Here is a 25,885-nt window from a genome sequence, read left to right on the forward strand (position 1 = left end):
TATATATATATATATATATATATATATATATATATATATATATATATATATGTGTGTGTGTGTGTGTGTGTGTGTGTGTGTGTGTGTGTGTGTGTGTGTGTGTGTGTGTGTGTGTGTGTGTGTGTGTGTGTGTGTGTGTGAACACTAGTATGGGAAAGAAGACTGAACAATACATTTAAGTGAAGCCACATTTTTCCATTCATTAATTTCCTTCACATACCGTAAATCGTCTTTCTACAAACTGACCGGCAGGAGGCAGTGCAATTTGAGGCTGTTGCTCTTTCTTGGCGTTATTTGTCGTCACTTCCTGTTTGCTGTTGCCTGGTTGTGAAAGTAAGTGGGCATGTTCGGTTTGAAACATTCCTGGCAATGCGAGAGGAAGACAGCTCGTCTCCTCCCTCTGACAAACACTGACTGTGGTTCTTTGGTAAGAAAAACTGCTTTTTTCCCTTCCAGAAAGTGTATTCTATAAACTTCCACACGTTCGACCTCGCCTAATTTTTAACAGCATTTGGCGTGTAGTTTCTCCATAGTTGTTATGTTAGGAACTTGACACATTCATTGGTTGTGTTGTGGTTTATAACAGAGTATTAGTTCTATAATATACCAATACTATAATATATAGTATTAGTTGATGTATATTTTGCAGTACACAAAGTATTTTGTTACCAAAAGCCTCGTTGTGTAAGTGTTTCATTACATCTGTGTGAGTGTGACTCAACGAGCAAAACAAGCTGATTTGGCACTTGAGGTCCACATGACACATATTTGTTCAGAAATCATAGGGTAAAATGTGAAAAAACTTTTTTTTTTTTTTTATTGACCAAAACTTTCATCTGACTGGCATTGCTTATTTTGTGTGTGAGAATGATACTTGTTTTTTCAGGAGGGTGAACTAAGCATATTTAAGTTTAATTAACTGGAAGAGGGAATAAAGGGCAAATGGGTCCTTTTGGATTTGTATAATAAACTTACATTGGTCAAAAATTCAAATTAGGCTGTAGTTTTCTGTTTGAGGAAACTATGAATTAACTGCTAAAATAAAAATAATAATTTGCATGTGCCAAAGATCAATCAGTATTCAGAGAAAGCAAACAGTACCATTTCATTTATGTGAACTGGCAGGGGATTAAAAAATGTGTGATAATTCAGTTCCTCAGCCGTATTGTACAAATCCAACAATTTTTGCTGTGCTACTATTGCATCTTTGATTATTAAAATGTAAGTCATAAATAACCACCTAATGCCTTTATGATGCATGACCGGGAGCTGATTGACTTATGATGATGAGTGTTAATTGTTACTGCATACAGTCATGTTGTTCGGGACTTGCCAACCTTTGAGTCGAAGGGAGGATGCCCGGCGAGCTGACCTGTTGTCGTCTTATCTACAGGTCAAAGGGCGACGAGAGAAAACGTGAGGACAGTTTAGTTTCAACGACATCCATTTCTGTCTGTTCATAGCAGAAAATAAATATGTGATTTGAGTTAAGATGGGAGGGAGGGTGATGTGTTTTTTTAATCTGATAAAAAACATCAGTCTAATAGGGTTAGAGTTTGCCGCCAGTGTTGTTCCAGTCAGCAGCCTGAACCTAGAGGAGTGAACAGCCTGCAGTACTCGTGCTGCCTCATTAAGTACACAATGAGATGACCATCACATGAAACACGTTGAGCATCTCCTACAGTACTGCTACAACACTAAAACTAATGTTGTCCAGGGCAAACAAAATGTCCATTCTATGGCTTTAGAAGGAACACATTGAGGTTTGGCCTCAAAAACATCATTCACCATTCTGCCATCTGTGTACAGACTCTTAACCAAACACAATGGGTGCAGTGAAAAAAATAATAATATTATTACAGTATAAATATTGTTCTGCAGTTGATTTAGCAAATAAAACCCAGTAATAACCTCAAACATTTCAAGTAAACCACGTGCATATAAAAAAATCACAAATGTAATTCTGAATCAGCAAATCTAGGATGTTTGGTATTTGTATTTTTGCAGTGAGACATTTTTGTTATTTAAACAAACAGTTATTTGTGTATGTATATGCTGCATAAACATGCAAAATATTGAATGGAATAATTCTAGTTTTTAATACACTGAAATATTAGTTTTTGAAGTACAATCAGTTGTACTTTTGAGAGGACTAAGAAATGTGAATTACCAAAGTATCATCCATCCATCCATCCATCTTCTTCCGCTTATCCGAGGTCGGGTCGCGGGGGCAGCAGCCTAAGTAGGGAAGCCCAGACTTTCCTCTCCCCAGATCTTCCCGGGGGATCCCGAAGTATCAATTTAATTTTATTATTTTTTTAATCCAATTGTAATGCAAAGTATAATTTTTTTGATTTTCAAACCAACTTGTACTGGTATTTTTTTTTAATGGAAGCTACTGTATGTATGGCACACAAACAGCTGCTTCAACAAAATATGAGTTTGTTTGTATCATATTATTTGTAATTTTATTATATTATTTCATATATATTCACCATTGACTTTCTCCACATTTTTGTCATGCCAAATCAAAAAAATATCGCATGTACATGTGCATGTACACACTTGGGCTAATCATGCAATTTATTTTGACGATACAAACTCTTTTACCTTAACCGCTATACGGTCAGTGATCAGATCAATGAAAAAAGAATGTTATAAATAACTTTAAAATACAGCCTAAAAGACCTATATATAAAACTTTTACTTAGTTTCATACAGATAAATGACATGCATTCAAGTAAAACGTTGCATTTGTATGCGAATCCATCTGGTGGCACACCAACAAATCACTTGGTTAAAGTACAGTGTTTTATGTTCCTATATTCAAACAGTGTTACTGTTCAAATTGTGTGTAATGTTACAGTGGCCAAAAAATGCTACACTACTGTATTTTAAGGTTGGTCAATATGGTGGTACTTGGAGAGCCAGGTTTTTTCTGAGGTGGTAAACAAAGTTTTAGAACCACTCTATTAGAGCAATAGAATGAATGTTATGGCAAGTTGAACATGTTTTGTTTATTTCAACTATTTTTGCTAAAATACGCATTGAGGCTTAAAATGTGATTTATCCAATTACTCTATTAATCAAACAAACTGATAGATTACTTGGTTAGTAAAATAATCGATAGCTTTATCCCTAATCATGTGGACTTTTTTAAACACAGAAAACCCTTCATAAGGCTTTGGTCCTATTTTCATATAGTATAATTTGTTAATTAGGATTAAAGGGGATCACACTCCTCAGCCTTCCCAGTAAGGTCTATTCAGGTGTACTGGAGAGGAGGCTACGCCGGATAGTCGAGCCTCGGATTCAGGAGGAACAGTGTGGTTTTCGTCCTGGTCGTGGAACTGTGGACCAGCTCTATACTCTCGGCAGGGTCCTTGAGGGTGCATGGGAGTTTGCCCAACCAGTCTACATGTGCTTTGTGGACTTGGAGAAGGCATTCGACCGTGTCCCTCGGGAAGTCCTGTGGGGAGTGCTCAGAGAGTATGGGGTATCGGACTGTCTGATTGTGGCGGTGCGCTCCCTGTTTGATCAGTGTCAGAGCTTGGTCCGCATTGCCGGCAGTAAGTCGGACACGTTTCCAGTGAGGGTTGGACTCCGCCAAGGCTGCCATTTGTCACCGATTCTGTTCATAACTTTTATGGACAGAATTTCTAGGCGCAGTCAAGGCAATGAGGGGATCCAGTTTGGTGGCTGCAGGATTAGGTCTCTGCTTTTTGCAGATGATGTGGTCCTGATGGCCTCATCTGGCCAGGATCTTCAGCTCTCAATGGATCGGTTCGCAGCTGAGTGTGAAGCGACTGGGATGAGAATCAGCACCTCCAAGTCCGAGTCCATGGTTCTCGGCCGGAAAAGGGTGGAGTGCCATCTCCGGGTTGGGGAGGAGATCTTGCCCCAAGTGGAGGAGTTCAAGTACCTCGGAGTCTTGTTCACGAGTGAGGGAAGAGTGGATTGTGAGATCGACAGGCGGATCGGTGCAGCGTCTCCAGTAATGCGGACGCTGTATCGATCCGTTGTGGTGAAGAAGGAGCTGAGCCGTAAGGCAAAGCTCTCAATTTACCGGTCGATCTACGTTCCCATCCTCACCTATGGTCATGAGCATTGGGTTATGACCGAAAGGACAAGATCACGGGTACAAGCGGCCGAAATGAGTTTCCTCTGCCGGGTGGCGGGGCTCTCCCTTAGAGATAGAGTGAGAAGCTCTGTCATCCGGGGGGAGCTCAAAGTAAAGCCGCTGCTCCTCCACATCGAGAGGAGCCAGATTAGATGGTTCGGGCATCTGGTCAGGATGCCACCTGAACGCCTCCCTAGGGAGGGGTTTAAGGCATGTCCGACCGGTAGGAGGCCACGGGGAAGACCCAGGACACGTTGGGAAGACTATGTCTCCCGGCTGGCCTGGGAACGCCTCGGGATCCCCCGGGAAGAGCTGGACGAAGTGGCTGGGGAGAGGGAAGTCTGGGCTTCCCTGCTTAGGCTGCTGCCCCCGCGACCCGACCTCAGATAAGCGGAAGAAGATGGATGGATAATTTGTTAATGAAAGTTTGGGTTGAATAATGTAAACTGTGGTTATCTCACATCTTTCTCAGCCACAATATGTGCTGATTAAAGCTAAATTAACAGTGGGCTTAGTGATTCAAAGAGTGCTTCAGAGTAAGTAAGAAAAACATGTTTTCGGTGCATTTAACCATTTCAATGGTTTTGAATCAATCAATGAGCGTTTCATTTCATGCTTGAACAATAAGACCTTTGATAACTTGTGGTGATGACGCCAATAGTTAGAAGGTTGTAGGAGCCTTTATTCACATCTTAATGTCAGAGCTTTTTAACAAGGGGTCCGCTGAGTCGTGAAGTTTTTGGTTGACGTAGACAAAACATTTTGGGACAAGCGGTTGAAAATGGATGAATGGATGGGTATATCTTTCCATCTAGTCATCAGTTTTTGATTTGTAAAAATTTGTAAGACTGAAAATTTAAACATAAAATAAACACAACAAAAGTGTAACGTCCATTGTATATTTTACATAAATAATGTCCATTGTGTATATTACATAAATAAAATAGTAGGTTTAGTGTTAATATATCCACACAATAAACTAAAATTGTTTACACATATAGAAATTACACAACAGTCACACACCAAACATTGAATGTGACTTATCACTGTTAGCGTTATTGCCCTCTACTGGTCAAATGTGTCACTACATGTATTAAACGAGGTTTGATTGTTACTCTCAGACAAAAAAAAATGACCACAAATACAAAAGACATCGCAAAGTCAGCAATTTTTTTTCAAGGGTTGAATGTGTAGTCTTCTTCTACTTACCCCCACTGCTGCTTCAATGTGAAGTGATGTGAAGTGAATTATATTTATATAGCGCTTTTCACTAGTGACTCAAAGCGCTTTTTATATAGTGAAACCCACTATCTAAGTTACATTTTAACCAGTGTGGGTGGCACTGGGAGCAGGTGGGTAAAGTGTCTTGCCCAAGTGACTAGGATGGCGGAAGCGGGGATCGAACCTGGAACCCTCAAGTTGCTGGCACGGCCACTCTACCAACCAAGCTATACCGCCCCGTGACACTTATGCCTCGCTGTTGCCCCCTGTGGGGTAGCGGGAGTACTGGTGGTTTCATCATGCCTATTTGTGTGATGTTCGGCGGGCCAAATTAAAAGCTTTGGCGGGCCGGATGTGGCCTGCGGGCCGCCAGTTGAATAAAGCTGCGCTACACTGTGTGCTCACTGTTTCAAGTCAGACAGCTCACACAGTTGTAAGTTACACTGAGGAAGATTACATTATTGCCACTTTTGAGCTAACCTTAGAGATTTAATTGTGTCTTCCTCGCTGCAGTGTAATATGAAAGTGAAAATAAACATAAAAAGCGCAGAGAGGATCAAACGGCCACCAATATTAGCCGCTAATTTGTTACCTATTTCTTGACTATTGCGACCGTTTTTGTCATTAAAGAAAGCTAGCAGGGTCATTGATTCTGTACCGTTACAAGACGTGGTAGGAGAGAAGGGGTGTTATCCTTCCTGATGAGCCTGGGACTATATTTTAAGAAGGTAGTAATGCTTGAAAGACAACCACAAGGGTTAAAGTAAGCATAACTGATGGCCATCTTATTTTATTATTGTATTTGTATGTTTTATCAATGTTATTTAGTTCAATGCAGTCTGACTCTGCTTTGAAAATTCTTGACTAAAGAATATGTGGCATCAGTGCAAAAAAGACAAAATTGGATATTTTGGAATTTTTGTTTATTATTGTTTCATTAAATTGTTGTAATTAATTTTTTTATTTGTGTATTCTAAATGTCCTTTATGTGTTTTTGTGTACATTGTGAGTGACTTAGGATATAAATTAATGAATATTTTAGGTATGAGATGATCGGACTTGCACTGAAACACGACTTACATCACTGTCTGCAGACTCGTTCATAATCTGAGGACCATCGGTTTATATTCTAGGGCTGCAGCGATTAATCGATACAAAAAAAAGATTGGATTCATTTTTGTTTCGATTAATCCTTTCATGAGTGTAACTAATAAAAATGTATCAAATCTGGACCACATGGATTGCCCGGTAATTTAAATACTGTACAAACAGCCTCTGCAATGGAGCGCACATGAGAGCGGTGTTTTCTTTTTTTTTAATATTAAAAGAGAAATTTCAACGTTGCTGCATTTGTTAAAAAGCTTTCTATAGCGAGTAGAATAATTGTTGTTTAGTTTAACTATTGTCCCTAAAATACACATTGGAGCAAAGAGTTTTTTATTCGATTACTTGATTATTCGAACAAACTAATTGATATATTACTCGATCACTAAAATAATTGCTAGATGCAGCCTTAATATTTTCAACGGTCTGTCCAATATCGCACAATAACGAGGTACCTTTTTAGAACACAATTGTATACAAGGTATGTAAGAAGGGGGCCCTCGCTCCTGTTTGGTTGGTCCCTGGCCTGGAAAACTTTGAAGACCCCATTTTTGATAGCATCGGTTTTAGTTATCTGTATCATCAGAGTCCACTATGCTAATTGCATCACTGTGTGTTGGTACCTGCAGTGGCATGGCGTCTGAGCACGGTGCCAGCACATGGAGGTGCAAGCAGGTGGCCCAGTGGCTGCAGGAGCATGGATTTGATGACTATGTGAAGCTGCTTTGCTCTCAGCACCGCCTGGATGGACCTAGTCTCCTCGCTCTGACTGAGGCAGACCTGCGGGGGCCTCCTCTGGGACTTACTGTGCTTGGAGACATCAAGAGGCTGGCCATATCCCTCCGCCAGCTCCAAAGACAGAACCGAGCCCAGCTGGAAGAGCTTGGTCTCCAGCCTGGAGACAGTCTTGCTGCTCGACTCCCATTGGCTCCCACTGTGGCTACAGAGGGGAGCTGGGACATATCCGACAGGCGCTACAATGAGGGAGATTGTCCCGGGAACGGCACTGAGCTGCGACTGAGGAATGGCGGTCGATTTGAAAATGGCTTTGATGGGAAACTGCAATGTCACACTCACTCCAACGGGAGGTGTCGCCAGCACTTGGCTGGACGACTGGACCCAGAAGTCTGGAAGACTGTCTTAAGCGTCGTATATGTCTTTCTAGTCTTTGGCTTAACATCTTTTGTCATGGTTATTGTACATGAGCGCGTCCCAGACATGAGGACATATCCACCGCTTCCTGACATCTTCCTGGATAGGTATCAGCTTTTTAAGCAACATTAGGTCATTGAATGTACCTTGTCCCCATATCTAATCTCTATGCTGATACTGATGTTTTTTCGCTCCTGACAGTGTTCCCAGAATCCCTTGGGCTTTTGCAATGGCTGAGGCATGTGGCCTCATTCTGTGCTATATGCTTGTACTGATCTTGCTGCTTCATAAGCACAGGTAAGAATCAAAACCACACATTATGACAAGCAGAGGTGGGAATCTTTGGGCTCCTTACTATTCAATTACAATTACGATTGAGGAGCTACGATTTAATAAAAAAAACTATTATTGATGCATCTCAAATTTTTGTATATTGATGGAGTTTTACATTTATTTTTCGTTTCATTTGCAACTTTAAAAAAACAATTCATTTGTAATAAGAAACTGTTGAATTAATTCCTACATTTATCAAATTAATGACAATGTGTGCAAAACTGGACCATAAGTCCCCGATTATAAAGGAGCTGGTCGGATCTCTGGATGAGGTGGCTCGTTGCAGTCAGCCAAATTTTAGAACTGGCTGCATTACTTTATTTACAATAAATACATCAATTATTGACGTTTAATTATCAATTCTATAATTGTCCATGTCCGAATTGCGATGCATCTAAAAATCAATTACCTCTAATAACAAGTATTGTTAATGTATACTATAGAATTAAACAAAAGAGCACACTTTACAAAAATACAGCCCAAACTTGGGCATCCCAAGGTTTAGGTCTTTTACTTCCAAACCGCTGCACACGTAAAGGTGAAAACTTGTCAAAACATGCACCCATACTCAGGGGTGTAGCACTATATTCTTGGCCCTAGACACAAGACTCCTGAAGTGCCACCCTCCCCCTTTTCACCCAACCTCATCGCTCTATACATGTTATTTTTACATGCACTAGAAAATAATTATTGCATGGATTTAGTTGAAACCAGCTTTTTAGAACATGTAAAAACCTTAATTAGTTTTTTGACTTGTAACAGATGGGATTAACATATGTAGATTAACCTTCCCTAAATACTTTTTTGTTTGAAAAAAAAAAAAGTTGTTTTCGGATGGGTTTCAACTCAAAAGTGCCAACAAATTCAATCTAAAGAACCTGTCATTCACTTAAAGATAACTATAATTCAGTCAAGTGTTCCTTTACTTCTGAGTGTAAAGTAGATATTAGCTTATACAAATAGGATTATCATAATACAAAATTAACACGATACATAATTATGGGCCTTCTGCAATTCAAAGCTTTGCAAGCAGCCCATATTATTATTCCTCATACTTCAACTTTTATTATAGTTCTTCTATCTTATTCTGCCGCGCTTAATTCAAGACCAACTGGCCAACGAACCCCTGCATATTTTATACCGTCGGAAAGGTCTCGCTCGCGCAGACAGTGATATTTATAGCTGGGAACATTTCATGTTACCATGATGACGCTATTTACTAAAATAAAAAATAAAATGGGCCAATTGAAGTGGTGCATACCCTTTTAATTCCACTGCTATACACCTTAGTCATATAACTTGGTATATGACACATGCAAACTGTTAGCCTGCTAATGTTATCAATCAATCAATCCAAAGTTTACTTATGTAGCCCTTAACAGATGTCTCAAATCCCACATGTTATCATGCTAACATTAGCAGTCAACTTTTTAAGCCAATTTTACACTTGTTTAATGTAACTCCACTGCCATAAACCTTAGAGTCATATAACTTGGTATGTGACACATGCTAACTTTTAGCTTGGTAACGTTTTAGGCTAGCTCTTCAGCTCATTTTGTACGGTTGCTCATTTTGAGACCGTTTACTCCAGAGTTCTATAACTTGGTATGTGACACATGGTAAGTGTTAGCATGCTGACGTTAGCTAAAGCTAGCTCTTTAGCTAATTTTTTACGGTTTCACCTAAAACTCACAGATTCAGACCCTATGCGTCATCTTAAAAGTACGCCGACCCCCGGCCAGAAGAGCACGGCAAAGATAGCAGGCCCATCAAAATGTTCTAGTTATTATAATGATTATATTATTGTTAGTGCATTTCCTGGTGGTTAAGCATTCCCCTGTCTTTAAAACCAAGTGACGCCTGTTTCTAACTTTAATCGAGGGTCTTTGAACGCACCACAGTTATGTTCCTTCCCCTAAAATAACAATAATCCCCTCCATGAAGGCAAATAAACGCATTTTCTTAGTATCTTATGTAACATTATCACTGGAGGACGTGGCTAAACATGTTACACACCGAGAAAAAGCCAGAAGCAGGCATGCTAATAGCTAAGCTAAACGCTTAGCTAGTTTTGAACAACACCAAGAAATAAGTGCTTAGGAAACATTAAGAAGTGTAGATGGAATCATGGTACAACAGAAAGTAAGTAGTTCTTAACATGAAATTAACAAGTAGATCAATAAGAGTCTAGAGCAGGGGTCCCCAAACTTTTTGACTCGGGAGCCGCATTGGGTTAAAAAAATTTGGCCGGGGGCCAGGCTGTGTGTATATATATATATATATATATATATATATATATATATATATATATATATATATATATATATATATATATATATATATATATATATATATATATATATATATATATATATATATATATATATATATTGTTGTGATGCCTCGCTGGATGCATTAAACAATGTAACAAGGTTTTCCAAAATAAATCAACTCAAGTTATGGAAAAAAATGCCAACATGGCACTGCCATATTTATTATTGAAGTCACAAAGTGCATTATTTTTTTAACATGCCTCAAAACAGCAGCTTGGAATTTGGGACATGCTCTCCCTGAGAGAGTTTGAGGTGGGCGGGGTTGGGGGGGCAGGGTATTGGGTAGCGGGGGGTGTATATTGTAGCGTCCCGGAAGAGTTAGTGCTGCAAGTGGTTCTGGGTATTTGTTCTGTTGTGTTTATGTTGTGTTACGGTGCAGATGTTCTCCCGAAATGTGTTTGTCATTCTTGTTTGGTGTGGGTTCACAGTGTGGCGCATATTTGTAACAGTGTTAAAGTTGTTTATACGGTCACCCTCAGTGTGACCTGTATGGCTGTTGACCAAGAATGCCTTGCATTCGCTTGTGTGTGTGAAAAGCCGTACGTATTATGTGATTGGACCGGCACGCAAAGACAGCGCCTTTAAGGTTTATTGGCGCTTTGTACTTCTCCCTACGTCCGTGTACCACTACGTACACGGCGTTTAAAAAAGTAATACATTTTACTTTTTGAAACCGATACCGATAATTTCCAAACCGATACCGATAATTTCCGATATTACATTTTAAAGCAGATATTATCGGACATCTCTAATTGAAACATTTCAGTCAATACACGTGCTCATTGGTATGCATGCTATTGGTATCGGCCGATCTCACTCATCCATGATCGGTAATGTAATTGGCAGCATAAAACCTCTGATAGTAGCATCCCTAGTTTTCACATATCTCCTCCAAATCCCATCTTGTCTTACAGGTCTATTCTCTTGAGACGATTGTGTTCTCTGATTGGGACTGTATTTTTGCTTCGTTGCTGCACCATGTTTGTCACCTCCCTCTCAGTGCCCGGCCAGCACCTCAAGTGTGCCAGTAAGGTGAGAAACTTCTCCCATTCTGCAGAGATTACAAGGCGTATGTGTTGAAGATGCTAAAAATGTGCTATTGTTGCTGTGAGTCACGACATGCCCGCCGCTAACGGGGTCGTCTTGTTCCCTCAGACATACGGTGATTCATGGGAAAAAATACAGAGGACGCTAACAATCTGGGTCGGATTCGGGATGACTCTGACCGGTGTCCAAACGTGCGGTGACTACATGTTCAGCGGGCACACAGTCGTCATTACGATGCTCAACTTTTTTGTGACGGAATGTGAGTTTGTTTTATCTAACATCTATGATGTATGAGAAAGGGATACAGTCATTATTGAATTGTCAGACTCCAGTGAAAACAGAAAAACGTGGTGTTATTTTGTGGCTTCTTCGCCTTTTTTTGTCAAGATATAAATCTTTCATAACCGACCGACCATTTGAGTTTTCAAAGAAAGTTCAATAATGACCAATTAAAGGCCAGCAATTTACTCGCGGAAACAAATATCTGAATAAGAAATTCTTTATTAATCCACAAGTCCCTTCAGGCAGGGTTGTTTTTATTGACAATGTTTCAAAATAAAATAAAACCAGAAAATGGGGCAAAATACAGCAACAACACACAATATGGAGATTAAAAGTGGAACTATTGATACTAATGTCTGATAATGACAAAAATAATATATGTATTATTTTTCTTTAAATTCTAAAAATATATGAAGTGGCCCCTCGCATCATTTTACTTTTTTCTATGTGGCCGTTGGCGGACAGAGTTTAAACACTATCTATAAAAATGGGACCCATAACCTCCCTGCTTGGCACTCAGCAACATAGGGTTGGAGTTGGGGGTTAAATCACCAAAAATGATTCCCGGGCGTGGCGCCGCTGCTGCCCACTGCTCCCCAAGGGGATGGGACAAATGCAGAGGACAAATTTCACCACATCTAGTGTGTGTGTGACAATCATTGGTACTTTAATCTTAAAAAAAAACTTTAATAATATACTAATTCTATGCATTTAAACATTTTATTAGCATAGCTGTGCTTTCAGTCACATTCAAATATTCATAGTGAAACGTATAATGCAGTGTTGTATTTATTTTAGTATTTATCTTGAGTATTTTGCTCCAAGACACTAAACAGTTGAGCTGAAAGTGATTAAAGGCCTACTGAAATTCATTTTTTTTATTTAAACGGGGATAGCAGATCCATTCTATGAGTCATACTTGATCATTTCGCGATATTGCCATATTTTTGCTGAAAGGATTTAGTAGAGAACATCGACGATAAAGTTCGCAACTTTTGGTCACTGATAAAAAAAAAGCCTTGCCTGTACCGGAAGTAGCGTGACGTCACAGGTTGAAAGGCTCCTCACATTTCCCCATTGTTTACACCAGCAGCGAGAGCGATTCGGACCGAGAAAGCGACGATTGCCCCATTAATTTGAGCCAGGATGAAAGATTTGTGGATGAGGAACGTGAGAGTGAAGGACTAGAGTGCAGTGCAGGATGCATCTTTTTTCGCTCTGACCGTAACTTAGGTACAAGCTGGCTCATTGGATTCCGCACTCTCTCCTTTTTCTATTGTGGATCACGGATTTGTATTTTAAACCACCTCGGATACTATATCCTCTTGAAAAGGAGAGTCGAGAACGCGAAATGGACATTCACAGTGATTTTTATGTCCACGACAATACATCGGCGAAGCACATTAGCTTCGGAGCTAACGTGATAGCATCGGGCTTAACTGCAGATAGAAACAAAAGAAATAAACCCCTGACTGGAAGGATAGACAGAAAATCAACAATACTATTAAACCATGGACATGTAACTACACGGTTAATGCTTTCCAGCCTGGCGAAGCTTAACAATGCTGTGGCTAACGACGCTATTGAAGCTAACTTAGCAACGGGACCTCACAGAGGTATGCTAAAAACATTAGCTCTCCACCTACGCCAGCCAGCCCTCATCTGCTCATCAACACCCGTGCTCACCTGCGTTCCAGCAATCGACGGAGTGACGAAGGACTTCACCTGATCATAGATGCGGTCGGCGGCTAGCGTCGGATAGCGTGTCTGCTATCCAAGTCAAAGTCCTCCTGGTTGTGTTGCTGTAGCCAGCCGCTAATACACAGATCCCACCTAAAGCTTTCTTCTTTGCAGTCTTCATTGTTCATTAAAGAAATTGCAAAAGATTCACCAACACAGATGTCCAGAATACTGTGGAATTTTGCGATGAAAACCGAGCTTTTTGTATTGGATACAATATGTCCGAATACTTCCGTTTCAACGATTGACGTCACGCGCATACGTCATCATACATAGACGTTTTCAACCGGAAGTTTAGCTGGAAATTTAAAATTGCACTTTATAAGTTAACCCGGCCGTATTGGCATGTGTTGCAATGTTAAGATTTCATCATTGATATATAAACTATCAGACTGCGTGGTCGGTAGTAGTGGGTTTCAGTAGGCCTTTAATAGTACTTTTTATTTGTTGAACGTGCATCTTTTGCAAGGAATGATTCAAGAAAGTGCCCAAGACCTAAAACATTGTGTAAGTAGATTTTTATTTTAAAATATTTACCATTTTTAATGTATTTTATGTTATTAAAGGTACCGGTAAGTAGATTTTTACTTTTAAAAATATTTAAAAAAAAATTTGGATTAGTTATTATTTTATTTATTTATTTTAGGACTTGTTACTGCCTACAACTATGTCAAATTTAAATTTGATGATGTTGAAATGATTCAGGTAACTTGTAGTCTAATGTAGAACACTATCATCTTCTATACATGTAGAAAATGTGGCTGTATTTTTTTTTTAAACTTAAATTTTTATTCTGTCACATGCATACATATATCAACAGGGTCAACATCTTACAATATATACATAGTCAATTTATATTCCATATCAAGCATTTGTGGTGTCATTTTCCTGAGTTTTGTATTCAGTCCATTTTGTCCATTTCTCAAGAAATAGTTCCTCCTGTATTCTGAGTCTATGTGTAAATCTTTCCATTACATATAGTTCTTCCACAATGCACAGCCACTGTTCACAGGTCGGTGAGCTGCTACTACGCCACAGTCTTGTAATTGCCTTTTTGCTGGCTGCTAACAAAACCTTGACTAAATAGAAATCATCGAATTGCATATATTCCTGCGTCAAGTTTCCCAAGTATAGTATCATACTTGTTTTTGGAATGTCATATTGTAGTACTTCTTTTATCACTGACCACACGTCATACCAATATTTTTCAATATTGGGACAGTTCCAGAACACATGTTCGTGGTCAGCGTCCATATTTCCACATAGCCTCCAACATGGTTGTTTCTTTGCTGCGACTCTTCCGCTTATTTTTGGAGTTATAAAGTATCTAGTCATGTTTTTCCAGCAAAACTCCCTCCATACCCTAGAACTCGTGGCCGTGCACTGCGTTTTACAAATATTATACCAGTCCTTTTCAGTGATCTGCTCCCCAAATCCTCTTTCCCATTTCTCTTTAATGTACATGGTTGAAGTCCCCTTGCTTGTCATCAATCCCTGGTAAACAGCTGAGGTCACTCTACATTTTTTATTATTATAAGCTTGTACCATTATTCTAATTAGCGGGTTCATTGATGCCCTTTTAATTTTTTTAATATAGTAGTCCCTTATCTGTAAATACCGGAAGAACTCATGTTTGTCTAGATCATATGTCGCCCGTAGGTCTTCGAAACTCCTCATCTGCCCATCTTCCAACAGTGTGCACATTGCCGTCAAGCCTTTTCGTTCCCACTGTTTAAACCCATGATCTTCGAACCCAGGCTTGAAATTGGGATCACGTGTCAACCATCCTAGTATCTTTCTTTCATCCTCTAATTTGTATTTTTTTGAGATATTATTCCAAATTCCAATTGTAAATTTAGTAATCGGACTCAGTTCTGCCTCTACTCTCTTTTCTATTGTTTTATTTGCCAACAAGTTTTGGATAAGATCTCTCCCCTGGTCTAATTCAATTCCCTTCCATTTCGCTTCGTATTCTGGTCTACACCAGCATACTAGATACCGAAGTTGGGCTGCATGGAAATATTCTTTCAGATTTGGCAATGCCATTCCCCCTTTTACCTTGGGCAGCTGGAGAGTTTCGAACCTAATTCTGGGTCTTTTACCCCCCCATATGAATCTCGATATATTTTTATCCCACTCATCAAATTGTATTTGTGGTACTGCTACTGGTAGGGATTGAAACAAGTACAAGAGTCTCGGCAACACATTCATCTTGATTATTTCTATTCTTGAGCTTAAGTCCAGACACAGCACTGACCATCTCTCCAGATCCATTTTAAGCCTCAGATTTATCGACCCATAGTTGGCTTCATATAGTTTATCTCTTTCCTTTGTTATATTAACTCCCAAATATTTGACCATTTCCAGGTCCCAATTTAGTTTATACGTCTCTCTAATTTCTAATGAGGGGTTATAGTTTAACAATAATATTTGTGTTTTTGTGACATTTAACTTATACCCCGAATATCGTCCATAATCTTCGAGGGTTCTCATTAATCTAGAAAATGTGGCTGTATTGAGAAAGTGTTTTAATTATTTTGGACATGGAACGATAGAAATGTATAAAAATGGTTTTAAAAAGTATATGAAAGTTACCATATTATGCAATGAGCTCTAACTTAGAAACAAAAGTTCATATCTTGTCAATGGACGCCCTTCGTCCCTGTATTTTTTATTACCGTTTTTTTATTACCGTGAGAATAAAAACTGTCTCTAAAGTGTCATCGATCGATTGTCTGCTGCTTCACAACAGTTTGTTACAAGATAAGCCAATCGATGCCAGCGTTTCTCATCTCTCACTTATCAAAGTCATTGCAGTTCAACTTCACGAGCATCTTTTTTTTTGTCCTTTGTCTTGGCTGTCACTCTGCCTCAGATCGGTGGAAGCTCGATAGTTATCAGTTTAGCTTCTGGCCATCAGATTTCAAATGTGACTCTTTTTTTTTTTTTTTAACCATAGTGACATTTTCACTTTAAAAAAATGGAGTAGTTTGGAACTTTTTGGAACTTTTTGGAATTTTGCACATTGTCCACAATCTTTTAGCCCTTTTTTTGTGTTCTAAATAGAGAAAAACAGCTTGCAAGTGGCGGCAAACAATGCAGGTAATGGGTATACAATCTATTCTGCTTATGAAGCCCTCCATAAACCATCCAAAAACTTCCAACACTGTTATATACATGCTGTAAGTACTGTATGTATAAAATTTAGTTATAGGCACATTTAATATAACGGTAGCGTTTGTTGCTATGCGCTAAACATTTCAAATAAGAACATAAAGCAATGAGTCACAATGGGCGCTATCACTGGAATTTCGACTGTTCGGATTGTTGTATCTTTCAGCACTTTTGCTCTCCTTGAGCCATTATATTGTGAATAATCCTCATTTCTCAGATAAAAAATGCTTCCTAGCGATGTTGCGATGGTCTTATGCTGCATTCCATTTGTTGAGAGCCATATAGTATCGAAGTTGACCAACTTCTCGGCTTGGCGCCACAACCGGTTAGATGCATGATTTATAATGAAGCTTTAACTTTTCCTAACTCAAAAGCAGAAGCAGCTCAAGCACCTTCATTTTATGGCATTATTAGCAGCTCAAGCTAGCTAGGAGCTGGTTACTTGCTAGTGGTCGGAGGAGCAGTGTGGGCAAGGTGGAGGGACCCAACGCCAGAAAAATAGTTCCTCTCTGTCAGCTCTTAAAATAACAATGTCGCTAGAGATTGGCTAATATGCAGGTCACAGCATGTACTGTGAATGGAGAGTTGATAACTAGATAGATGGATACTTTATCCATCTACAAAGAGAAATTCACATTTCCAGCAGCTTGTAAGGGTAGAAACAAACAGAAGCCTTCAAGATTTGAAAAATAACTACCACATTTTCAGGACCATAGGGCGCAACGGATTATAAGGCGCACTGCCGATTAATGGTGTATTTTTTATCTTTTTTATGTATATAAGGCGCACCGGATTATAGGGCGCATTAAAGGAGTCATATTATTATAATTTTTTTGTAAATTGAAAACACTTCCTTGCGGTCTGCATAACATGTAATGGTGGTTCTTTGGTCCAAATGTTGCATAGATTATGTTTTACAGATCATCTTCAAGCCACTTTCTGACAATCGCTTCAGGATGCGCAGTTTTGTGGGCGGTCTTATTTACGTGGCTCACCTTCGGCAGCGTCTTCTCATCCGGAAACAAAACACCGGATATGTGTCCCGTGAAAAGCCGTCCAACCAGAACTGTAATAACTAAAGTTCCTTGGGTGAATAATGTAAACTCACTACACCAGTATGTTTTAGCGCTTTCATAGCGAGTTTACTGACAGATATAAGTAAGAACTTTACACTATTTTATATTAAAAATGGCAACAGCAGAGGATGAATGTCCTATAACAAGAAGATAGAGAAAAAGAAGAAGCTTATCCACTACGGGTCGGCACGGACTACAAAGGCGTATGCGCGCAATTTTTCAGGACTTATGCAGATCCCAAATACAGATCAGCAAATACTAGAAGGTAAGAAAAGTTGCTTTTGCATAATATTGCGAAACAAAACACCAGATAATGTCTTACCTTATACACACACCATAACAATTCCGGTACTCGTATGTTGATGCACATCAAACGGTGCAGCCTACACTTATCTCTTATGTTTGACTGCCATCTACTGGTCACACTTATCATTACACCATGTACCAAATAAAACTGCTTCGAGGTGGGTAATCTCAACCAAACGTATTCCTTACATTAGGCGCACCAGGTTATAAGGCGCACTGTCGAGTTTTGATTAAAAAAAAGGATTTTAAGTGTACCTTACAGTCCGGAAAATACGGTAGTTAGGTAGTTGGTGAGTTTTGAATGTTTTTTAGAGGGCTTTACATAGGAGTAGATTCATTCCATTACCTGCTTAATTAGCTGCCTCATATTAGCAGTTTTTCACTAATTAGAATGGCCAGAAGAGGGAAAGATGTGTCTTGTCTCACATAGAGAATGATGGGCAACCCCCCCTCCAAAAAAAAGTGATGTTCCCCTTTAACTGTACCTCACATCAACACACAAAAACAAGCTCCATATTGCTTTCAAATGCATTAATGACTGTTGGCAACAATTTTTAGCTGTGTATTGAAGCATATTATGGCTGTTTACAGGCAGTCAGATGGTGTATGCGTCTGACTCAGACTGAACAAGTTTTCACTCATCAGCAGTGTTGGGTTAGTTACTGAAAACCAGTAACTAGTTACAATTACTAGTTACTTTATTTCAAAAGTAACTCCGTTACTAACTCAGTTACTTACACCAAAAAGTAATGTGTTACTGTGAAAAGTAACTATTTAGTTACTTCTTTTTTCCCCCTTTTTTTATTATTTTTTTATTATTTATTATTATTATTTTTTTATTATTAATGCCCTTTTAGCCTTCATTTCAGTACTGTTATTGCACTGGAGAATAATACAATCTGTTGATCAACTTGACATGCATTTGCATCACTGAACTCAGAAAGCAATGTGGTCTACATACAACACACAAAGACAAAGATATGTTTTAAAGGGCCAATTTATTTCAGGCCAGAAAAAATTGACAAAACTATTTTAAATAGCTGCAACATAATGGCACTTTAACTTTAACTCTAAGTAGATAGGATCTTTGATCCAAGACACAACTTACATTTAACTAAAATGTTATTTTCTTTGTGCTCTGCAAAAGAAAATTATTGAGAATGTCTCCATGTTAAAAAACTTGACTTCTGGCTTCGCCATGATGTCTTGTTAGTTGTTATGAGAGTAGCGTATGTGTGTGTGTGTGTGTGTGGCCCTTTAAGATATGACAGCATGAGAGGTGAGTGACGTCAGTGAGTGAGTGGGCGAGAGAGGTGAGGGAGCGGCGACAGTGAGTCCGTGTAGGTGCTCTAGCTTGGTGGATGGCTGTGTGCAATAAAGTCACAAAGTTGCAACAAACCGCCGGGCTCGTCATTCACCCTCAGCTGTAAAAACCCTCTTCCGGGTAAAGTGAAGGTTGTTAGACCCGAAGTACGGCTCTGGAGGAGCGTCTCTCCTGCGGGGAGGCGTGCTTTCTGTGGGTGGGGGAAAGCACGCCTCTTCTTTTCCACTCGAGCGCTCCAATAAAACACACTCAGATCTTCAGTTTCTAGCCGATACTACATACAAATAACGTAAAATAACGCAGTAACGCATCATGCAGTAACGGTAACTGAGTTACTCTATATAAAAAAATAACGCGTTAGATTACTAGTTACCGCCGAAACTAACGGCGTTACAGTAACGCGTTACTTAGTAACGCGTTAGTCCCAACACTGCTCATCAGTGTGTTTTAGCACATTACTCTTGCTTCAGGCTTTGACCACATAGACACATGTAGGTTGATGTTCTTGACAATAAGGTAGGGCTGGACAATTAATCGAATCGAAACTAAATTAATGGGCCGTGCAATGTGCATGCAAATTCCTGAGCTTGTGATTGGGAAACAGTTGAGAAGCGAAGGAGTAAAAAAAATAGCACTTCTACTCAATGTCGGGGTTGCTACTTTTTATTTGACACAGTGCTAGTATGTCTAATCAATTATAATGACACTCGGCAAAACAATTAAGGCAAATGATTTCCGCTTTCACGTAACCTTGAAAGGAGTTACCGGTATACAATTGGCCAATAAAACATATTCCTGTAAAACGTCAAATATCAGGGGAATTGACATAAATGTAAGTGAAATGTTTTCAGTGTGAGCAGAAGGAAAACATTTTTTGTGACAATAATGTGTCTGATTTGTACCCAAAACACTGAACCGCCCGACCTTGAACTAAACAATGTCGACAAGGCCCCTTTAAACAGCGACTAAACTACGAAGCTAAAGTAAGCAAGAACAATCCATACACCAACAACACATCTCATCTGCTTGTGTTGTTGTGAACGACATCATCAATGTACCATTAATATACAAACAGTGGTGGCAACTTTAGAGGCTCTCTTTTTTTTTTTTCCAGTGAGTCATCTTTTTACGCATCAAGCTGAGAGCAGCAGCACAACACACTTCTCGTCTTCACAATAATAGAATAATAGGGCGGTGCACCACATTCGGTCTGACTGCGCTTAACAAAATAAAGGGTTCAAAAAAGTACCTTACACAAGCATAATGTACTTAAAGCACGTATTCATACATTTACACAATTATTATGCTTTGACCTAAAATGCCGGTCAGAATTGTCCAAAGATGTATTGCACCAATAAATGTGAAGATTTGTGCATTTAATTAACAATTTAGTAAATGTTATTTGACACTAAAAGCACACACACTATAGTGGTAAAATAACTGTAAAAGGTAAAAAAAAACGGAATTAAAAACAATTAAAACGGAAAAACTTTTTTTTTTTATTTCAGAGACTTAGACAAACTTTATTGATCCACAAGGGAAATTGTTCCACACGGTAGTGCAGTTACAAAGGATGGAAAGGGTAAATATGGAAAGGATAATGCAGGTACAAAGTAGACTAAAAATGTACTATAAATATAAAATATAACATATATGTAATATTTACTTATTATATATACAGTATATAATATATACTGATATATTACATTATAGTTGTATGTATTAATACAATATATAACAAATCCAATTACCATAAACAATATTACATTATATGTAACAGCTGCAGCAAAAAAAAGGGCAGCATAAAATAGAGCAGGGGTCCTCAAGTACAAAACTTGAAGGTCCACAAATGTTATTTTGAAACAGGCTGGGTCCGTTTATTATCGGTCAAACTTATATAGTAGCAGGAGGTAGGTAGTAGTTTACCATTTTCTTAAAATTAACAAAAATAAAATAAATATCCAATAAAATACATGAAAGATTTTCTTTGAAACAAAAATAAATAAGAACTTAAATAAAATAAATATTTCAGTACGTCTGGTAGCTGTGGCATCAGAGAGTGGGATTTGATTTATTTTAGCTGTCATTTCCTCCTGTTCTTTGCCTTCAAACATGGCACCCATCACTTCAGTCAAGCATTATTTAATTATTTCTGCACCAGAGAATGGGTTCTTGTGTTTACCCAAAACCCATGCCACTCTGAGTGGGCACTCTGTTGCTATTTGTTGTTGTGTCATAGATTTAACAAAAATCTTGCTTGATGTTTTATATGACCTTTTCAGCCTTGTGATTTATTTTTTTCTTAGCTCTGAATCATGAGGAAATGTCTCTTCAAATTCGCGGTGCTCTTTCAGATAGTGACGTTTCAGATTTTCACTTTTCACCAGAGCAACAGTACTGTTGCATATTAGACACATTTGTTTGGTACTTGCAGTAGGTAGGATGAAAACATATTGCTCTCTCCATTCTTCCTTGAAACGTCGGTTTTCCCTGTCCACCTTTCTTTTACCAGCCTGAGCCAACTTGGAGCATGCCATTGTGATTTGATTCACATTCAGTAACTGACGAGTGAACAGTTAGCGAAGTAGCGAGACGAGACAACTGTATGCCTGCAGCGAAAGGTTCCATGCATGTGGCATGAGCGCTGTATGACCCAGGTGGTAACAGCCTATCAGCGCGTAGTTGTGATAGAGATGACAACCCATACTCTGATTGGCTGATTCCGCAGCCAATCAGAGTGGCGTTCTCTCGCTCTCACTCCGTCTCTCTCTCTTTCTCTCTCAGAGAGAGAGAGAGAGAGACGGAGTGAGTGAGACACGGAGAAGTGTAAACGAAACGTGGAGATATTTGACTAAAAACAACAAAAAATGTTGACTTGCGCTAGCGATAACTCAAAGATAAATACAATTATTATATATTTTTTAAATAATTATAATTAATTAAAAAAAAAAAATTTTTTTTTTTTTTTTTACTATAATTCGTGCTGGGTCCTGACGGACACGTCGTTGGGTCCGGACATGGACCGCGGTCCGCCTGTTGAGGATCACTGAAATAGAGAGTAGATCCAGCAGAAAATATACATTATAAACATAGAAGCGGTCAGGTAATAGACAGATATCATCTATTGCTGTATGGCGAGTGATTATACAGCTGGATGGAGTGCGAAATGAAGGAGCTCTTAAATCGAACACGGTGGGAACGAAGCTGAAGGAGCCTGTTGGAGTATGAGTTCCGCTGTCCCTCAATTGTCTGGTGGAGTGGGTGGGCAGATTTGTCCATGCTGCCGAGCAGTTTGTCCAGTGTCCTCCTGTCCCTCACTGACACAAACGCCTCCAAATACGTGCCAATAGTTTGGCCGGCTTTCCAGATCAGTTTTCTCAATTTGGTTTAAGTCCCTTTTGCTGGTGCTGCTCCCCCAACAAACCACTGCAAAGTACAGGGCACTGGCCACAACAGACTAAAAAAAGATCTCCCAACAGCTTGCTGCACACATTTAAGGACCTAAGCTTCCTCCGGAAAGAGTCAGCTCATACCCTTCTTGTATGCAGCTTTCTGTTGTCCTTCCAGTCCAGTCTGCTGTTCAAGTGGACTCCCAGGTACTTGTACTGCCCCACTACTGCCACCTCCCGGCCCTGGATGTTGATGGGCTCCACAGTGGTCATTTTCTTCTTGAAGTCGTTGACCAGCTCCTTGGTCTTGTCCACATTAAGGAGCAGTTTAATTTATAGATATTACTGTTATTATTTTAATTGTTGTGGTTTGTTCGTTACTAATTTATACCCATGTTTATACTTTATTTAAAGTTGAGTCTTGGCGGTACAATAAATACTCACGTTTTCAAATTAATGAATAATCGTGTTATTAATTACAAAATCAATCAAAAATAATCGTGATTGTTATTTTTGCCGTAATCATCCAGCCCTGCAATAAGGTCAAAATAGATTAACTACTGTATATCCCTGACTTCATCCCCATGTATTCCCTGGCAGACACTCCAAGGGGCTGGAATATGATTCACACCATATCCTGGGTGTTGAACCTCTTTGGGATCTTCTTCATCCTGGCGGCACACGAGCACTATTCCATCGACGTGTTCATCGCCTTCTACATCACCACGCGCCTCTTCCTCTACTACCACACCTTGGCCAACACACGTGCCTACCAGCAGAGCCGCAGAGCGCGCATCTGGTTCCCAATGTTCTCCTTCTTTGAGTGCAACGTGAACGGACCCGTCCCCAACCAGTACCACTGGCCCTTCAGTAAACCTGCCTTCATGAAAACGCTGATAGGGTAAGGGGTCGGGTCGGGGTCGGGGGGGGTTTAGCACCGCAAGTGCATGGACGTTGAAGTTCACACTCATTGGATTTTATTTTGGTTGGTTGGTGTTGTTATGCATACGCAGCATGAAACATAGCGTTCACCCAAAGGAACCCAAATATTTGGTGAATTTAAATGGATGCACTAACTAGATTACCGGTAAGTACCTTTTTGATTTTTTTGCACATTATATATTGAATATTTGGGGGGGGTTATGGGTCTTAAGGGTGCATGCACATATCCTGGAAGGTACCCCTTATATAATCACTTTAATGTTCCACTTTTCATCCTAATCTAGGCTATTCATCACACTCAGCATTTGCTTAAATAAACTCGGGTTTTCACACAGCTAGAACACATGCCTGTTTGGTAACTGTTACCAAAGGAAACTTTTTATGAAGATCAATAAGATCAAATATATATATATAAATGCTGCATAATCAGATTTTATTTTATTTTATGTAATTTATTGTCGTCGCACAGCATGTTGATCATGTTAAGGAACTGAAGCTTTTTTTTTGTCTTACACTTGTGTTTACGCTAGCGTCTTGCAAACACAAATACATGTTTACACTGTCAGGGTTAAAAACACAAACTATGTACAGATGCATACTAATTGTTTACGATCATTGTCCTTATTTGCAATGCAGTGATAATCTTTGGCCAAAAGTTTACAACTTCAGGAAATGTGTATGTTTTATACTGACTGGTTGCACTAACGTTTTAGTTTTTTCGCATTAATGAAAACAAATATTTAAAGCATAATGTGTATTTTTTTATTGTTTTTAATTAATAATAAACGTCAAGCTTGTATCTCGTGTGAAAGAGGTATATCTTCTAATGTCAACTGGTTATTTGCCATTTGACTATGAAATGTTTTTCTTTTTTTCCATTCTTGTGTTGTATTACGTAGAATAATGCGGCCTGGAGGAGTTGTGCCACAACATGGATGTACAATATCTCTCAAATGAGTATGTTATTCACATTTCAGCGACTCTTTTTATTATACCACAGATTTAAAACTCAAAACCCGGGGTCAGATGTGGCCTGCCACGTTATTTTGTATGGCCCGCAAAAGCCTGGAAATAATATGCGTCCATAAAATATGTTATCTTTTCTTGCGAAATGTATTTGTTTTTCGCATTTGAAATGAAAATTGAACACCTTTTAAACTTTCATATCCAATATTGCAACAAATAGTATATGCTTCCCATACTTACTTCATACTTTCCAAACATTTTTTTGTCAAAATAAAAATTAATACTTAAATATCTGCTTGATTTATGATTTTCCATCAAATCGTTCACTGTAGAAATGACAATAGATTTTACGGTGATTTTTACAGCATATTTCTGTAATCTGAAAAAACTCTACCACGTTTGTTTGTTTTTTTTAAAGGTAAAATTCTGTCGGCTGATCTGCCAGTTTTTTACCGTTAAAAACTAAGGTTGTTGATTTTACTGTGTATGACTGTTGATGCAAAAACGGTACCACATTTTTTAGAATAAAAAGCTCGTAGGTCAGTGTTTTTTACATTTACCGCAATGTGTTGTAAAAAAAACACTGTTTATTTTACAGTTAATTTCTGGTGACTGAGTTGACAGTTTTTTACTAAATTTACAGATTATTACAGTGTACATAAAATATACAAAACCAGTGAAGTTCGCACGTTGTATAAATCGTAAATAAAAACAGAATACAATGATTTGCAAATCCTTTTCAATCTACAGTATATTTAATTGAATAGACTGCAAAGACAAGATACTTAACGTTCGAACTGGAAAACAAAATGTTTTGCAAATATTGGGTCATTTGGAATTTGATGCCTGCAACATGTTTCAAAAAAGCTGGCACAAGTGACAAAAAAAAAAACTGAGAAAGTTGAGGAATGCTCATCAAACAATTATTTGAAACATCCCACAGGTGAACAGCCTAATTGGGAACAGGTGGGTGCCATTATTGGGTATAAAAGCAGCTTCCATGAAATACTCAGTCATTCACAAACAAGGATGGGGCGAGGGTCACCACTTTGTCAACAAATGCGTTAGCAAATTGTCGAACAGTTTAAGAACAACATTTCTCAACAAGCTATTGCAAGGAATTTAGGGATTTCACCATCTACAGTTCGTAATATCAAAAGGTTCAGAGAATCTGGAAAAATCACTGCACGTAAGCGACCTTCGATCCCTCAGGCGGTACTGCATCAAAAACCGACATCAGTGTGTAAAGGATATCACTACATGGGCTCAGGAACTCTTCAAAAAACCACTGTCAGTTACTGCAGTTGGTCGCTACATCTGTAAGTGCAAGTTAAAACTCTTACTATGCAAAGTGAAAGCCATTTATCAACAACACC

The 25,885-nt window shown here is 38.9% G+C and overlaps 1 protein-coding gene across 1 annotated transcript; it reads left to right on the forward strand.

The window, feature by feature from the left end:
• Nucleotides 1-296: 296 nt before the first annotated feature.
• On the forward strand, nucleotides 297-24,342 carry LOC133656795 (sphingomyelin synthase-related protein 1-like). The gene is made up of 6 exons (XM_062057642.1): nucleotides 297-427; nucleotides 7,075-7,704; nucleotides 7,799-7,894; nucleotides 11,178-11,295; nucleotides 11,419-11,569; nucleotides 23,202-24,342. Exons 2-6 carry the CDS (start codon nucleotides 7,079-7,081, stop codon nucleotides 23,504-23,506), a joined length of 1,296 nt encoding a protein of 431 aa, XP_061913626.1. The 5' UTR covers nucleotides 297-427; nucleotides 7,075-7,078; the 3' UTR covers nucleotides 23,507-24,342.
• The last annotated feature ends 1,543 nt before the right edge of the window (nucleotides 24,343-25,885 follow it).

The sequence above is a fragment of the Entelurus aequoreus genome, linkage group LG09, assembly GCF_033978785.1.
Source record: "Entelurus aequoreus isolate RoL-2023_Sb linkage group LG09, RoL_Eaeq_v1.1, whole genome shotgun sequence".
Lineage (NCBI taxonomy): Eukaryota > Metazoa > Chordata > Actinopteri > Syngnathiformes > Syngnathidae > Entelurus > Entelurus aequoreus.